Genomic DNA, 18,312 nt, shown 5'->3' on the forward strand with positions numbered 1-18,312 from the left:
AGAAAGTTCTCCTGTTCCCTGACACACACAGAATGGTGAGTGAGTCACAGGTGGTCCAGGCTTGTGAGCGATATGAGGAAACATGTCAGTAAAGGGAGACGTGCCCTGGGCCTTCCGAGCCCCAGTTGCAGAAGAGCAGTTAGGAGACCCCGGCCTGGGGCCCTCAGCACCTGGGATCAGTGTAAGATGCCCTGTTCCTGGTCAGGTGTGAGGCCTTCTCAGGCAGACAGATGGGTCCCCCTTCCCGTAACTGGCAGCCGGCAAAGGCAGTGCAGTCTGGCCTGGGCCCGGCAGCCTGTCTGACCCGGCTCTGTCTTCTGGCCGCAGTTCACGGGGCAGTGCCAGTGCATGCCTGGCTTCGGAGGCCGCACGTGCAGCGAGTGCCAGGAGCTTTTCTGGGGGGACCCCAGCGTGGAGTGCCGAGGTGAGGCGCGGGCACCGGGCTCTCGGGTGGAGTGGGGGGGCCGGGTGTCTGAGGGAGCCTTCTGTCCAGTACAGCACAAATGAACTTGTCTATAAAAACGAGGTTTGATTACGAAAGAAATGCATGCTCATGGTTTAAACACAAAAAATCCTGGAGGCATGTAAGTGGTAAAAAGTGGACCTGCTGGCTTCCAGCTCTGTTCCCCAGGGGTGAGGTTTGTCTCAGCACAGACAAGCGTACATACGTACCCGAAATACACACAGAATGGCTTTATTTTTTTTATTATTTTTTAAGTGGAAGTATACTTGATTTACAGTGCATCAGGTGTACATCAGAGTGATTCAGTTATATATATGTGTGTGTGTGTGTATATAAACATACTTTTTCAGATTCTTTTCGTTATACGTTATGACAAGATATTGAGTAGAGTTCCCCGTGCTATACAGTAGGTCCTTGTTGGTTATCTATTTTACATATAGTAGTGTATATAAATGTGAATCCCAACCTCCTAATTTATCCCTCCCCCACTCTTTCCCCCCTTGGTAACCACAAGTTTGTTTTCTATGTCTGCAAGTCTGTTTCTGTTTCATAAATAAGTTCATTTGTACTATTTTTTAGATTCCACCTATAAAGGGATATCATATGATATTTGTCTTTTTCTATCTGACTTCCTTCACTTAGTATAATCATCTCTAGGTCCATCCATGTTGCTGCAAATGGCATTATTTCATTCTTTTTTATGGTTGAGTAACCAGAATGGCTTTTAAAAATGCATTCAACCAAAATGTGCTCATATTCACCATCGAGTTCTGCAAATTGACTTTCTCCCCCTCTGAACAGTATTTTGGGGCCAGCTTTCTTGTCTGCACAAGCAGAGCTAAATGTTCTGGTAAGATTGTTTGATCCCAGTGTAACAAGCAGGTGGTGCTGACAGTTAAAGCCCTCGGCAGGAGCGTACTGTCCTCATCAGCGGGGACAACAAAGGAACAGGTGACAGGAGCGCCACGTCCCACTTAGGCTCATGATTAACTAGGACTGTGAGGGAAAACGATGTTTTCTTAAGAACAAAACTTGTTACAATCATGTGAATCAGAAGGATTGCTTATTTTTTTAGGCTGTTGCAGTTTTTTTTTGACCTGCCAGGTTATTTTTAAGGTCTTCAAGTAAAAGCATTTATGGGAAAGATTTTAATAGACTATTGCCATTCTGTATTCCTCTTCTTTCTTTCCTACTTAGGTTTTCTTCCCTGTGTTTTAAGTTTACAACAATGGATAAACATCTTCTGTAGTTTCTTATTTGCTCTTTGATCCATTTTCTTCGTTACACATCTGAAATTCTAGGTCCCTGTTGGACTCTACATTAAAAAAAAATACATCTTTTTCTTTTTTGGATACAACTGTAGTGAGAAATAATACAGATCTGCACGTTAGCGGTTCATTGAGAATATTCTGTCGAAAGTCCCAAACCTAGATACTACGTGTTCTTTCAGAGTCAACTCATCTGTTCCTTAACAGCCAGAAGACTTCAGACAGTGGACACGACCAGACCCAATGGCATATGATTTTTTTTTTTTCATTCGATGTGTAGCCAGAAGGGTCTGTACTAACATCTTAGATGAGATGAAGGTTTGCTCCGCAGAGGAGGTATGAAGGCTGTGTTGATAAGCGTGCTTTAATTCATCATCCTTCAGTCCCGACGTTGGTTCTTAACAGGATCTGATTTTCTCACTTCCTTTAGAAGGTCCGTGACATTCAGTGGACCACTTGATTCGAGATGTCTCCTGCAAGTAAGATCCTGCTTAAAATCTGGCTTCTCCAGAGCTCTAACCACAATTCTGTTAAATTCCTCAATCTTGTACTGCCCCAAGGGCTTGATTTTCTCCAGATAATAGTTCTATCATTGCTTATAGCCTGATTCTGTCAGCATGTGTCATTGGCAAAATAGCTTTGGCTGCCAGAGCTTTCTGACCTTTTGCTCCATCTAAGCTTTATTAGCATGAAAAACCTGTTTTCTGGAGTCAGAGTCAATCAGAGGATTGTTCATTTAATACTCAGAACTTTACCCCTTACCCTTTAATCTTTAAACTTTCGCCTCTAAATCTGCCAGAGACATTGTGGCTTATAGGAACAGTATCAACTTGTTCAGGTCAAAAGTTAGATCATGTTTTAGAAAGTTTGCAAAGAGAGAGATCCACGGCATCCGTGTTCGCCAACTTCTCTGTTCGTTTCATTTAGAAGAAAGGTCAGCCTGTTACATAAGAAACTGTGGGGACCCAAATGTTTTCGACACCCTGTGGAGGCAGCTCGTAACTGACAAGGCACCCAGAGAGGGTGAGAACTGAGTTAACGATGGGGGAGCCCTGGCCAGCTGTGGGCCTTGTGCACACAGGATGGCAGTCGAAGCAGGACCAGTATAATATGATGAGGGCAGGGACAAAAATTCAGGAGTGGAACAGAGGCACCAGTGAAAACGGGAGGATAAAAACTTGAAGGGACAGGGTTCAGCGACCAGCAGGGACAAGAATAGGTGTCATCTGAAATTAGGCGGAACTATGGGGGGAAAAATGTGACCACTTTTCTCAAATTACATCATTCACTGCCCAAGAGTCTTCAGATTCAAATCATTTAGTTGAACAGGGCACAAGTTTAGACTTTCTGGGGCCACCTTGCTAACAATATGCTTATAGAAAGGCGTAGGTCATAGCTAAGTAGTCTTCTTATGGAAAAAAATGGAGTTATGTCAAGGACAAACGAGTTGAGCCTCCAGCTCATGAATTGTTGAATGTTCCCATTGTCCTGGTGGGTTGGGGCTCTTGGCCGATGGTGCCAAGTCCGAACAAGCCCATCACTGTGCTGGATGGAGAGGATCTAGCCTACCCAGTCCTGAACGTGCACGAGAAAGCCTCGGCCCGGAGCCCTGCCTTGTGCCCTGAGGACTGAAGGGGTCACAGGAGGAATCTTCCTGTTGACTGGTGGATAGCGGAAGCAGGGATCCTGGCTCTTGGAAAAGGCCAGTGTTTCTTAAACCCAGGCTGATTGGAAATGTGGGCCATAGGTGAGAGGCTCTGGGGAGTGGCCATTTTTTTTCATCCTGCTTGTTTCTCATTTCAAACTGTTTTTTGTAGAAAATCGAAGTACATTTTTTGTCAGACATAATTTTTTTTTTTTTTAATGCTTGTCATCTTTTCTCAGGCTAGGATTCATTTACAATCACCCACTTTTTTATTTCCAGGGTGGCTCAGGAAATCAGATTTAATTTGATTCTTTAGAGAACCACAGATACTTTTGTTAGTAGAGGGAAGGCTTGTCTACGGCCATGTGCCAAATCCAGCTCATAGCCTGGGCTGGTGAATAAAGTTTTAATGGAACACAGCCATGCCCATTTGTTTACATATTGTCTGGGGCTGCCTTCGTGCTGCAGTGCCCGAGTTGAGCGGTTGTGACAGAGCCCATAGGGCCTGCAAAGCCTAAATACGCACTCTTTTTTTTTTTTTTTTTTTTTGCGGTACGCGGTCCTCTCACTGCTGTGGCCTCTCCCGTTGCGGAGCACAGGCTCCGGACGCGCAGGCTCAGCGGCCATGGCTCACGGGCCCAGCCGCTCCGCGGCATGTGGGATCTTCCCGGACCCGGGCACGAACCCGTGTCACCTGCATCGGCAGGCGGACTCTCAACCACTGCGGCACCAGGGAAGTTCCCCCGCACTATCTTTTATAGCAAACGTTTGCCAACTCCTGGGCCAGACAGCCAGCTCATTTCTGCCGGTGAAGTCATAGTCATTCCCCCAACTTTCATTTCAAAACTGAAGTTACAGTACTGAGGCCAAAAAAAAAAAAAAAAAGGTGGGGCTGGAGGAGGTAGAGAATTTAAAGGAAAAGAAAATCGCATTTCAGAGATGAAAAAGCATTTAAATTTCCCGCATTAAAGTAAAATAGAAAAGCCTAAGTAAAGTAAGAGTAAAGCTTTGGGCATGATAGCACATCCTGGGGTCCCTTATTGCTGTGAGGCAAGGTCCACGGCAAAAGCCAATAAACCCAGTCACCTGATTTTAGGATATAGCACTCTCTCGCTCCCCAGGCAGGTTCAAGTTTCAAAAGGGAAGAGGGGGGACCAACACAACCCTGAGTGACTGCCCACTGGTGCCCAGTGGGGAGTGGATGCAGCAGAGGAGAGCCACTCCCTGAGAGGGGGGCTGGGGGGGCGGAGCTTGTAGGCTGTGGGAAAGGGTAGATAAAGTAGCAGGATGGCTGGAGGTAAGTGGTGCTGTCCTTTGCAGCATCAGAGGAGGGAAGCCCGGTAGGAACTGGAGTCACTTGGCAGGTGTCATGGAAACTGTCTTCGTGGAGACTAACGAGGAGCTTTGGTTTCACCATTGGGGATGGATTTTCTTCAGTGGGCAGGGGAGGTCTGCAAACAGGGAAGGGAGGATACAAAGAGAGCAGAAAAGTTATACCTGCTGATAAAGAGGCACACGGGCTGACGTTTCCCATTCTGGCATTCACTTGCTAACGCTTTCCTCTAGATCTCAATATCTCTAAAATGGGTACAATATTTTTCATCTGCCTACCTCTTAGAGAACATGTTTTATTTACTTATTTTTTTAATTAAAGTATCGTTGCTGTACGATATTATATGTTAGAGGTGTCCAATATAACGATTCACAATTTTTAAAGGTTATACTCCATTTATAGTTATTATAAAGTATTGGCTATATTCCCTGTGTTGTACAAGATATCCTTGTAGCTTATTTTATACCTAATAATTCGTACCTCTTGTTTTAAATGATGAGAAAACGTAGTAAAAATTGACAGAACCCACTGCCCACATAACCAAGAATATATTTATAGGTGAAGGTAGAATTCTCATGGCTCGTTAAAATGATGACTGTCTCATTTTTAGAATGCTGTTCGTCATCTTCACAATTTGTTCAGCTTAAAAATCAGGGAACAACTTTTGCTATATACACTCTTCTTCCCAAGAGAAAGTTTTTGATCCTCTGCCAGATAATCCCATTCCTTAAAGCCACACTGAGTTCCAGGTCCCCCGGGACCTATGCCTTTCTCTGAAGAGAGGAGAAAACCCACTGGCCTCCGTCAGAGACAGCCTGCACAGTTAGCTGATAATTTTTCCCATCACAGTGAATGTGAGAGATGATTGATTGGAGAGTCTCCTTCACAATTTTAGTGTCCTTGAAGTTTTAAATTGTCAGGTGAGAACCAACCTTTACTCTTAGGGGAGGTCTTTTTACAAGGTCCTAAGTGTGGGCCTTCTAGTTCTTGCCTCCCAGGTGACCCCATTAGAGAAGCAGTTCTGCAAACTCAATGAGGGAAAGAAGCACGTGCCCACTGGCACTTCAGCAGTTTCCCAGCTTCAGTTTGAAATGAAAACCTGACGCGTTTTAGGTAGTCATTTGGTACCCTTCCAGAGAAAGGTCAGGATTGACTTTTTCAGTGATGAAACTGCAATCCAGCCATCTATGAAATTTGACTCTACTTTTCAAATGGAGGAATGTTGTCAGCTGAGTGGGTCCTGGTCTCTGGAGGGCGCCGAAGCTCTGCCCCGCCTCTGTGATGCTGGTCTTGAGGGTAAGGGTCCAGAGATCAGCTGGGACGAGAATTAGGTGGACTATGGGAAAAGAACATGACCGTTCTTCTCAAATTATGTAATTAATTGCCAAATATGTTTTCCATTGCTAATCTTTCAGTTGAAGTGGTTTGTTGGAGGGCACAGGTTTAGACTTTCTGGGACCACCTATATGCTTCTGGAAAGACTTGAGTCATAGCTAAGTATTCTCCTTACGGATAAAAAATGTAGCTGTGTGAAAGACAAACAAGGAAAGCCTTAATGGGAGGGCACTTGCCTTCTAAATCCCAGTTTGGGGCCAGTATTTTCCCCCTCAAATATTCCCATGACAGAATGAGAGCAAGACATGTCTTTACCAATGACCTAAATAAAAATTGTTAGAGAAATTAAATTTAACATATGCACACAGCCCTTGCCCCCAGCATGCATCTAGTGAAAACCTCTTTAGGACTGAACTGCACCATGCCTTTGTATTATCTAGGGGAAAGAAAGGCTTTCTAAGCATGTGCAGCATCTGCTACCGTTGTCCCAAGCCTAAGGGGGATGGTAAAATAGGACAGATCTGCTGGGCCACTGAGGCCCCAAACAGGGCTACCTGCTGGGGCCTGCGGGACAGGAGCGACTGACAGTCTGATTCATTTAACGTGGCATCATGAAGGCCCCCCACTCGCACAGGTCCTGAGGTCTGTGCATCAACTTACATGGCTTGACTTGAGGCTCATGACTGCTCCACTCCACACACACATACACACTTAACAGGCAAAAGGGAGGAGAACAGCTGGGAAGATAACAGTCAGTACTCCCCAAAATGGGGTGTAGCAGCCCTCAGCATCAGCATCTCCTGGCAACTGCTAGAAATACAAATTCTCAGACCTCACTGGTTCCAGATCTGGGGGTGGGGTGGAAATGTGTTAAATGAGTCCTGCACGTGATTCTGATGCGTGCCGGAGTTTGAGAGGCTAGGACCTAGATGACCCAGGTAACTCACAGCTTTTTGGAAGATGACTAAATTTTATAAGATATGGAAATTCATTCCTAAAGTCTGAAGTTCTTCCCATCCTCCTGATTGTAGAAACTGATGAAGGCCGTGGTTTCCCCAAGCTTTTCCCATTCTTTTTCTGGGGTGTCATTAGGTATTCCACTAGAGAAAGATCCCACAGTCCAATGAGTCTGGGATATGACTGGGTAAAAAAAAAAAAAAAAAAAAAAAAAATGTGAAACAGGGTTTTTCCTGCAGAACTCCTATGAGTTTAATACGCTGTTTGTTTTGAACCTTCAAGAGGAGGATGTAGAATTTCCCGAAACTGCTTGATCATGGAACTGTCATTTCTGGGAACATCTCCTAGAACTAATTAATGGTCTAGGGAAGACAGTTATCCACAGCTCACCTAAGCTGCTTCCCGATTCATGAGAATGCCCCAGAGAACACAGGAAAATGAAACATGCCTCGAAAGAAACAAAATGCTTAAGGAAAAAGAAGTTTTGTTTTGAAAACCTAAGGTACCAGGAAAATGCTATAGATTTTAAATTCTAAAGGTTAAAGACTGGAGTATTCTAAACTTCAAATTGTTTAATAATCATGCTATGGCAAATATGCAAAGACAAACGTAAGGCCATGACAGCTTTTTTCCCATGGAAATATGATCAAACAACACTCTGGGCAGGAACCACCAGACACTTGGACATAGAATGATAAGAATAAAAACATTTATTGAGTGCTTACTCTGGACCAGACACTTCTCTGAATATTTTAGAGTTAAGTTATTTCATCCTGAAAGCAGTCCTAGGAGCTAGGTATAATCATTACCCCTTTTATGCGGAAAGCTATGACTCAGTTTCTGTCCTCCCCAGGGCCGCATAGCTGGGTGTGGGGAAGGCAGGATTCACCACCAGGCAGCCTGTGCTCTTATTACAACGCTGTGCTACTCAAACTTGCCGCTTGAGATCGTGGAGTGTAGTTGGCAAAGGCCAGGAAAAGCTAAACAATACAAGGCAAGGTGTGAGGATGTTCAGGTGAACGGTCCAAGCCACAAACACGTCTTTCTGGCTTTGGAGGATAGAGGCGTTTTGTTTCTCAGGACCATCGGTGAAACTGGTTCTAGAAGATGTTTTATTAGAAAGTCTTTCAGAGGCAATCATACCTATTGACTCAAGAAGGGGTTTTTTGTTTGTTTTTAATTTGTTTTTGAATTACAATGTTGTGCTTTAGATGTACAGCACAGTTATTATATATTCTTTTTCAGATTCTTTCCCCCTATAGGTTATTACAAAATATTGTATAGTTCCCTGTGCTGCACAGTAGGTCCTTGTTGTTTATCTATTTTATACATAGTAGTGTATATATGTTAACCCCAAACTCCTAAGTTATCCCTCCCTTCCCTCACCTTTCTCCTTTGGTGACCGTAAGTTTGTTTTCTACGTCTTAGGGTTTATGTGTTCTGTAAGTAAGTTCATCTGTATCTTTTTTTTTTTTGGATTCCACATATAAGCAATATCATATATTTGTCTTTGACTTCCGTCACTTAGAATGATAATCTCTAGGTCCATCCATGTTGTGCGGGTAAGAGAGAGAGAGAGAGAGAGAGAGAGAGAGAGAGAGTGTGTGTGTGTGTGTGTGTGTGTGTGTGTGTGTGTGTGTGTTACACCATATCTTTATCCATTCCTCTGCTGATGGACACTAGGTTGCTTCCGTGTCTTGGCTATTGTAAATAGTGCTGCTGTGAGCACTGGGGTGCAAAGCTACCTCAGAGAGGATGATTCTGTTATGCTTTGCCACAGTTGACATTGCGACTTAGGAGGATTATTTTCTTTTGTAGGGGTGTATGGATGTCTCTTGCATACCTGTATCAAAAGCGAGGTTAAAGGCTCGTTTGGCAAAGACGGTTGAACTCCAGTTTGCAAGTTGACCTTGTACTCAGAGCTGAGAATGGAGAAATGGTTACAGGTGTACCTTTGCCCTTGGAGTCCACAATCTAGTTAGGGAAATAGGATCTTTTTGTTTTTGTTTTTATCCCTACCTTCTCCCAGAAAGGATTTAAGGCCAGCAATAAGATGTGTGTACAGGCCTTTTGTTATTCAGACACTGTACAGATACTGTGAAATGTCAAGTGTTGATATAAAACCAAGTTAGTCACCTGAGCTTTGGGACTCTGAGCCAGGGTTCAAAGGCATAGGCATCGTGATGGGTAATCTCAGCCACAGGCCGTTGGCCAAGAACGCAGATTTCACCCTGTACCATTTGGTTCTGCCTAAGGTGCCCACCCTGTTGGGCCAGTGAGAGGTTGGGACTGAATGGCTCCCAAGGCCTTTCCTATCACTTCAGATGTTTTATGAGCCTCTGCTCTTAGGGCTAGGGGTGGTTATCACAATGGCAGACACCCACCCACGAGTTAGAGGATACTGAGTTGAAAGCCTTTTAAATCGGATACTTGGAATTCCTGAGACTTCTGCCTGATTTCGTTTTCTTTTTATCAACTTTATTGCATTTCATCAAGCATTCACTGTTGTGCTTTGTGACCAGGTAGAGGGATGTTGGTGTGTTGCTCATTACTGCTGTATCTCAAGCCAGAGGCCTCATGTCACCAGGCCATCACTTGAACTGTCTGTCCTGGGAGGATCTACAGATGGGTCAGAAAAAGAGGGAGGCAAAGGCAGGACAGAGCTTAAGAGCACAGGCTCTGGAGCCTGCCAAGTGCTGAGATAGAATCCTGGCTTGGCCATTTCCTTGCTGGAAGACTTGGCAGTCATGTAACCTCTCTAAACCTCAGTTTCCACATCCATAAAACTGATGATTGTAACACCTGGTTCCTGCAGGGTTATGTTAAGGATTAAATGAGCTGATGCATGTAAACCATCTGTACAATGGCAGGCACAATGGTGTACAGTGGTGTTCACTTAAAAAAAAAAAACTATCATCACTATTATAGTTAAGACGTGATTAGCCAGGGTTGAGATAACGTGTGTTCTGGAGGAAGCAGCTGCAGTCTCTTTGCAAACCGTTGGTAAACTGTCGTGGACCATTTACAAACCTTCCCATTTTAACGGTGACTGAGGATTCTAACTGCCAAGTCGCTGAGGTTGGGGCTCTAGTAGCTCAGCCAGCACTGCCATCTCCCTTCTAGCCTGTGACTGCGACCCCAGGGGCATCGAGACACCGCAGTGTGACCAGTCCACCGGCCAGTGTGTCTGCGTCGAGGGTGTGGAGGGTCCACGCTGTGACAAGTGCACTCGGGGGTACTCGGGCGTCTTCCCCGACTGCATGCCCTGCCACCAGTGCTTTGCCCTTTGGGACGTGATCATCGCCGAGCTGACCAACAGGACCCGGAAGTTCCTGGAGAAAGCCAAGGCCTTGAAGATCAGTGGCGTGATTGGGCCTTACAGGGAGACTGTGGACTCGGTGGAAAAGAAAGTCAACGAGATCAGAGACATCCTGGCCCAGAGCCCAGCCGCCGAGCCGCTGAAGAACGTCGGGAACCTCTTTGAGGAAGCAGAGTAAGTAGCTGATGGACCAGAGTAACAGCTCACGATGCTGTTTCCACTCGATGAATCCACAGCGTGGCCCTTCCACCAGGAGGCGTGGTTAGTGCTGTGAGTGAAAACAGGTAACTGGGCCATTTGTTTTCCCAGCAGTCGCTGCTCTGGGCATGGGGGTGAGTGGACGATGGCTCATTGTTGGGGACCAGAGTTGCAGTGCAAAATGTGTGAACGTTATATTCAGCACTCTTCTCTGCAAACAGTATTCTCGGGCAGTAGAATGGTAAGGATGCTGGATTCAGAGACAAAGGATCCGTAACGGAGTCACAGCTGGGTTACTTGCTAGGCTTGTGAACTTGAATGACTCACTCATTTCTAAGCCTCTCTATTCTCTCCTGCGGAGGAGGGGAGGATAGTATTTACCTTTCCCTGACAGAGTGACAAAGGACTGATCTATGAAATGGTAAGGTAATTGCAGAAAACAGTATGAATTGTTATTATATGTTTTGCTACTACCAGGAAAAGGCCATTACCACAAATAAGACTCCTATTTCTAGGTTATTTCCACTGCTCAGCTGTTGGTCCACTAGAGCAGTGCTTCATTCATCCAATTATAACAAGTTCTCTGTGATGAAAATTCCTCTTCTTAGCCCTTCTCTGGGTAATCATCTCTCTAATTGGAAAGTGTGTATTTTGCCAGTGGAAGCAGAGAGAATTGAGCAAAGTGATGCTGAACTTTCTCCCATTTTTTTCTCCCATTTTTCCCAGCCAGTCATCTTTCCTGCTCTCAAACATTCCAATTCCCTTTGCCAAAAAGGACTCCCCGCCCCGGCCCCGACCCAAAACAGCATAAGGTCTAGGCTAAAGGACAAAACAGGAAAGGGTATGAAGCATTTGTGTTTCCCCAAATGCTATGGGTTTTTATTGTAGACTCACCATTTGGCATGAGCAAGGGGGTTGTTTCATGGCTAAGTCCTATACATTAAGGCGATATTATATCGTGACAGAACTACGGTAACATTTTTGTGTGATGGGACTTTTAATCAGCATCTCTAAGAAGTGAGATGGCCTTTTCGTCTCAGCACTGTGTATGAGAAGCAGGAAGCTAACCACTGACATTAGCTCAAGTACCTTCCTAGACCTAGATTTAAAGTAACTAGTCCCTGGATTTCAAGCCTCAGATCTCATGGCCAAGATCATGCGGTTGACCAGGGTGTTAGGCGATGTCTGATGTGGGGCCATAATGCACTTAGTGAGGAACCCAACCTCATTAAAAAGACTGTGGTACAACTCAGCCTTCTTACGTGTAGCGATAATGAGCTGTGGAAGGCCCTGTGGAAGGCCCTGGTCTGAGTGCAAGCCCATTTAGGAAATGATGTCTTGACCTGGGTGCCATGCACCTTAAGGGAAAACAAGAGCGACTACACTCCTCAGACAGCCCTGGTCCTACCTTCACTCTTCACCTAATCAGACAGATTGTAATCACCTCAGGAACACCAATTTCATCAATCTTTTTTCAACACAGTATCCAAGGACGCATGGTCTAGGATCCAAAGGGGCATCATTTACAAATATACAATGTGAGATTTGACTTTGTAAAAGTATGACATTGTACAAGACCTGAGGAAAAATGAAAGCCTTCTGTCAATCAACCGATTAATAAAAGCAAAGCACTGAAAAAAAAGAAACTAGCCTCAGGAAAAGAGCCATCAGGTTTACTAAATGTAATTTAACCCGCAAATCCTTTTAAGCACCTTTTCTTTGAGTTGGGTCATGGTATTCTCTCAGCCTTAAACATCATTTTTCGACTGGCCCCCAACCTTTCAGCATCTCTGCATTTTCCCCGTTTTTTGTACAATTATATTCCTGAGAAGACAATAATACTGAGTTAGGTGATACCCAGGGGTAAGGTCTTCTCAAATATTCCTTTCTTTGAGATACATACACACATGCCCACTGTATATACGAGTAATTTACAAAGAGATGCCTAAAGTACAGCTTTGGAGACAGGAAGATACAGAACAAAATGCAGTTGGGTTTAGATTCTAAATGAAATATTCCATTCTTACTGGTACTACCTTCTTTCTCAGGAAAAACGAAAGGGTTGCTTTGTTGGTGGAAGGAGGAGGCTCCTTTGATGAGACGTGGCTTGAAGGGGGTCGGGTATGAAAAGCTCCTTTGGGTTGCTCCCACTGTCTTCCTGGTGGCGGTGGGGCTTGCTTTCTGAATGTCCCATCTTGAAGGAGATCCCTGAGGTTCACATGAGAGCATTTTTGGTGGGTGGCTGGGAGGCATAATTGTACACTGGAATCACTTACATCTTTCGAGTTTGTGGGATTGTATGGGCTTGAAGCTGCTTATGTACAGAGCTGGTACTCCACGCTCTGGAACTGTGCTCATGTTACATCAGACATTCGGAATCACTCCTGTAGTCCATCCGCCACAACACAGCTGAGTGGTGCTGCTGTGTTTTTCTTCAAAGTCTTGAAGAAAGAAAAATTATTAGATTTAACAGTCTCTCTTAATGATAAGAATAAAATCAGTACTTAAAGATAACTACAGACTACTGAATCGGTCTGAAATTACAGAGTAATAGATAAAGTATTAGTAGAAAATGTAAAATTGAGCCTTCGAGTTTTCCCTTTGGTTTATTTTCCTTCGGTAAATGTGTCCTCCTCCTTACAGGAAACTAACCAAAGATGTTACAGAAAAGATGGCTCAAGTAGAAGTAAATTTATCCGACACAGCTTCGCAAAACAACAGCACGGCCAGAGAACTAGATGCTCTACAGACAGAAGCAGAAAACCTGGATAACACAGTGAAAGAGCTTGCTGAACAACTGGAATTTATCAAAAATTCAGATATTCGGGGTGAGCACTTTTTTGTGCAAATACTTAATCCTGGGCAATGGATTTTACCACCTGTCTAACCTTTTAATAGAGCACTTTCAGAAGAAAATTAAGTGCTTTGTAATCAGTTTTAAGCTTTTTCACATTGAGACTCTGGCACAAATGAGGATTAAAGTCCCCATTTTACAAACATGGGACATGGGGCACAGAAGGGGTTGCACGGAGCGAGCAGTGGTTGTTGCATTAGAATGGCATGCGTTTTCTGATTTTTAAATTTTTTCTCCAGTTAGTGGTTTACCTCCTTGGCTTCTCTTGGAAACGGGCTCTTGTAAAAAGTTAAGAAATTAAGTTGATACTTCTGCATATCGTTTTATATTCAAGAATGTTACTTGGTCAGGAAATCACATTTTCAAATCGTTTATTGGTATCGAAGGCCGTATTATAGGACCTTCCCTCCCCAAAGCAAAAGAAAGTTAAAAATGTGTCAGATCACCCTATCCATCCTGCTTTATGCGTGATTGCTTATTTTTTTGGCTAGATCCTTAAAGCCAAAACACATCAAGCTGTTTTATGTATATAATATTAGCCATTTGAGTGGGTCTAAATAGTTAAGTGAGAAAAGGGAAAAATCATCTGGACATGTAATCTACAGGCTGCCTGACACCAGCTATTTAGAGAGAACTGGACGCTTGCCTGTGTGTAGGAACAACATCTGCATGATCGACTTAATTTTCTAATCCAGATGTTTGGCATCCTCCAGAGCCAGAGTTAGGTGCTAACGGGACAAAGTGTATTCATTGATCATGAGAGGAAAGTTACATTTCTTCATAAAGATTTTATTCCTTGAATTTTAAAACAAAACCACATAAGGTCAGTTTAGACACGAAATACAGCCGTTGCTTGACGGGGAGATGGAGTACAAGGGGATTAACTATGGGCAATTTCATTTCATGCCCTAGGCGCCTTGGACAGCATCACCAAGTATTTCCAGATGTCTCTCGAGGCAGAGGAGCGTGTGAACGCCTCCACCACAGATTCCAGTGGCCCCGTGGAGCAGTCGGCCCGCACTCGGGACAGAGTGGAAGACTTGATGTTGGAGCGAGAGTCCCAGTTCAGGGAAAAACAGGAGGAGCAGGCCCGCCTTCTGGATGAACTGGCAGGCAAACTACAAAGTCTTGACCTTTCAGCTGCTGCCGAAATGGTAAGGTTTGAGGGTTTGGCCTCAAGGCTGCCATGCTTCAGGAGAAAAAACACCCTGCTTTGTCTTTAACATTGTCCACTTTGCAAATGAGTCAGCAGGAGGGAAACCCCGCGGCTCAGTCTCTGGCCCACAGTCTGGGGTATCCAGTGACCAAGCCAGATTAAACACAACAGTGTGTGGGTTTCCAACCTTCCTCTCTCCTAGAGGTTTCTCTGTGGTACAACCAAGAATCAGGACTACTATCCCCAGGCTGCTGAATTGAGTCACTGCCTTATCTAAACTGGATCCTTTTTATACTGTGGACATTTTTTACTTTGTTCTGATTTGAAGTGCAAACTTCATCTCAGGGGAGCAATCGAGAATCATTCTGGGAGAGACTTCTTAAAAAAATTAAAGGGCGCTAAAGAATTTTTTTTCATGGGTGGGTGGGTGTTAAAATGCTCCCTTGTGCCAGTAACTTCACCTAGTGAAGACCAGCCTAGGAAGTGGATTCATTTCCCGGAAGCTTTTAAAAAGTAATTCTGAAGCCAAATGAAACTGAGTAGCGAGTTCAATGAAAATCAGGCAGAAAGCCAAAAACAAAAGCCAAACTAAGCCTGTTTCTTCCTCTTGCTCCCCTATTGTTTTTCATGGAAGAGCACCCGTCCGAGAGACTCTGGAGGATGTTTTTATATACTGTACCTTTATTTTATAAGGCTTCTGCTCTCTTACCTTAGAACAGAGGGTCAGTACAAGGGGGAAGGTGGGTTCCTAGGAAGCTGAGTTCAGGCTTCGCTACAATTTTGTCTTAGTAACAGTCCCCCGCCCTCTCAGCCTTCTCCCCCCCCCCCACCCCCTCTCCGAAATAGACAAAAACACACTGTGCTTTCTAATTAATGCCTACAAGGTTATATTTTCATTATCTTAGGAAACTTGATGGCATCTAATGGAAATAGGGAGTTAGGAGATCTCCTGTCACCATTTCTCTAATAGAGAAAGAGGCCTAGATCAATGTGTAATCGCACCTGAGACAAAGCCATCACAGGCGAGCGTGAAATGCCAAATCTTCCTTCCTTCCTTCGGTATATTGGCTCTTTCCATATAAATTCTAATTAAAAACTAGTCATCACAAACAGAATCTCTCCAAACTAAAATGAAAAGCAGACAAGCATGCTAAAGGATGTTTGCTCTGCGGCAGAGGGTGTCTGGGGGGAGGGGGGGCTGCAGCAGATGCCTCTGGCCACAGGAGCAGGAGCCCTGCCCTGGGCCTGCTTTCCGTCAGGGGCCTGGCCTAGGAACAGCCTACGCTCCTTCCATCTCCCACTCTGTTCGTGTGTTAATGATCCTGCGAGAGTTCCCTTTATAGAGTCCATACCACCACTTATCGTGTAGAAAAATTTTTGCTCCTTTGTGTTTTTCAAGTACCTTTGGTTCTTGTCTTTGTGTATATTTAGTTAGAAGACCCATGCTGGTTTTTTTTTTAAGCCTGCCAGGCTGCTAAAACAAAACAGATCTTCTAGTGTGCTGCCAGATAGTTTTTAGAAAGCATCTCTTCTTGATTAAGGCTCATGTTCTTGTACAGCATGCGGAATAAATGTTATTTTCTGAAGCTTTTTATGTGCTGTAAACCAGACACATTAATGACTATTTATTATTTTGAGATATAATGGGATTATAATTATTACAAAACTATTAGGTTAAACAGTTGACTGTATTTATTCAAAAACTACTCTTTTACTTATTAAAAGGAGTACTTGTTTGGGAGTATCCTGTTAACTGTTTTTCACTGTAGTATATATAGCTTTTGCCTCTTTTCAATGTGACCATTTTCCACAAAAGGATAGATAGCTCTAAATGTAATTTTTCTTCCTGCTCAGCCTTTTCCATCATATAGCAATCTTGTAATTTGCTGTGTATATTCTACAACCAAGCCCTGGTCTTTGGAAGTTTCTGGTAGATAAGAAAGGAGGAGTCTGGCAGGGCCGTTGGGAGGTTATTTGGAAAGTTACACCCGTACCTTTGTCTTCTCTGTTCCTCTCCCCTGTGGAATGTTCCCCCACTTCCCCTGCACAGATCCCACCAGCCAATACTCCTTCCCAAACTACAGTAATACTCAGTGGTCTCTGCTTTGCCTGCTTTCCTTCGCACTTGCAGCATCTGACCTGTTCTTGGCCGTTTTACCTAGAAAGATCTGTCTTCCTTACTAGATGGGAAATTACTAAAAGGCCCGATAATGGGCCTTTTATATCACCCTTTTCACCAGAACAGTTAACAGGGTGCTAAGTCTAAAGAAGGTTCTCAATACTCTTTTTTTTTTTTTTTGGTAAATCCTACCAGTTAGGAGAAAGGGGACGGGACACATTCTTTGACTTTCATATGGGCTGGCTGCAGCCTGATGGAGCAGATAACATTTGCACCCTGCACAGAACCCATATAGCATTGCAGTTCATTAGGGCAGAAGGTACTGATGCAGGGCTGTAAATCATCGTTTCCTTGGAACTAAGCAGGTTAGCTCAGCCCTGAGCTCTTTGCTCCGCTCTATCCTGAATACTGTTTTCAAGCACCCTCGCTGAGGACCACCTACACGCTCTCTGGGGCCACCCAGGCTCTGCACAGCTGTTGGCTGCAGCGGACTCACTGCACCCCGTGCTTGTTCCTTGGCTCGCTGCAGACGTGTGGAACACCTCCGGGAGCTTCCTGTTCCGAGACCGAATGTGGCAGCCCAAACTGCAGAACTGACGAAGGACAGAAGCAGTGTGGGGGGCCCGGCTGTGGCGGGCTGGTCGCTGTCGCACACGGCGCCTGGCAGAAAGCCATGGACTTTGACCGAGATGTCCTGAGTGCCCTGGCTGAGGTGGAACGGCTCTCCAAGATGGTAATTCAACGGATGGGCTGTTTTTGTTTGTTTCCTTTCCGTTATGGACTGGAGGATCTGAATGGGCCAAGTCAATTCCAAATGCTGACTAAAACGAAAAGGCCTAAGTTTTTGTGAGGTCAGGGAAAGAGAGGAGGAAGTTTTTATTCATGGATGGTTTAAGAATCTACTTGCTTCTCACAATAAATTGAAATAACCATGTATTAACTATGGGTCCAGGGTTATGAATACCTCCAGCTGTTATTTCAATTGAGCCTTTATTCTTCCGAAGTGACATGAAGTATTAACTTCCTGTTAACTGAAGTATGTAGGCTGGTACCTGAGAACAAGACTAACGAACATCTACACCACCAAATGTTTTGGAGGAATTAAAAACAACTAGAAAAAAATTTTATATGCTAGCCCTAGCTATTTAAGACTGTTGTATAGGAACTGGTATAGTGAATACTTTGTCTATACAAGAATATAATATGGTTGAAGGGGAGATGTTTGTTTCTAAAAAGTTTTTCGACATCATTTCTGGACCATGTATTTTATTCCCCATACATAGGTCTCTGAAGCAAAACTGAGGGCAGATGAGGCAAAACAGAATGCTCAAGCTGTTCTGTTGAAAACCAACGCTACCAAAGAAAAAGTGGACAAGAGCAATGAGGATCTGAGAAATCTGATCAAGCAAATCAGGAACTTTTTGACCCGTAAGGAACTTTTTCATTCTACTTTTAGACATTTCTTTCTGTCCAACAATTTTTTAAGAGTGTTTGAGAGGCCATAATTCAAATCTGCCTTGTAGATAAAAAATTCTTGCAGGGAATAAAATACTTCCAAATTTTTAAATGTATATGTAAATAACCTCTAACTTATGCTGAAACAGAACACACCTGATGTGATACCCACGTAACAAATCAAGAAGTCAAACATACACTATGAGAACT

At 44.0% G+C, this 18,312-nt stretch overlaps 2 protein-coding genes across 7 annotated transcripts in view; one reads left to right on the forward strand and one right to left on the reverse strand.

The window, feature by feature from the left end:
• The window catches only part of LAMB1 (laminin subunit beta 1), a 73,637-nt gene that overhangs the window by 49,414 nt on the left and 5,911 nt on the right, over window positions 1-18,312 (forward strand). Inside the window, exons 24-29 of the mRNA XM_033862883.2 lie at window positions 328-424; window positions 10,125-10,494; window positions 13,162-13,346; window positions 14,285-14,526; window positions 17,177-17,380; window positions 17,931-18,075. Of these exons, the coding sequence (XP_033718774.1) occupies window positions 328-424; window positions 10,125-10,494; window positions 13,162-13,346; window positions 14,285-14,526; window positions 17,177-17,380; window positions 17,931-18,075 (1,243 nt within the window). The remainder of the gene's footprint in view (window positions 1-327; window positions 425-10,124; window positions 10,495-13,161; window positions 13,347-14,284; window positions 14,527-17,176; window positions 17,381-17,930; window positions 18,076-18,312) is intronic.
• Window positions 12,170-18,312, reverse strand: part of DLD (dihydrolipoamide dehydrogenase) — a 50,146-nt gene continuing 44,003 nt past the window's right edge. For 5 of the 6 annotated variants that reach the window (XR_012333883.1, XR_012333882.1, XR_012333880.1 and 2 more), the window contains one exon: window positions 12,170-12,959. The gene's annotated coding sequence lies outside the window, so the exon portion shown is untranslated. The remainder of the gene's footprint in view (window positions 12,960-18,312) is intronic. The other variant, XR_012333881.1, reaches the window with a different exon arrangement.

The sequence above is a fragment of the Tursiops truncatus genome, chromosome 9, assembly GCF_011762595.2.
Source record: "Tursiops truncatus isolate mTurTru1 chromosome 9, mTurTru1.mat.Y, whole genome shotgun sequence".
NCBI classification, from domain to species: Eukaryota; Metazoa; Chordata; class Mammalia; order Artiodactyla; family Delphinidae; genus Tursiops; species Tursiops truncatus.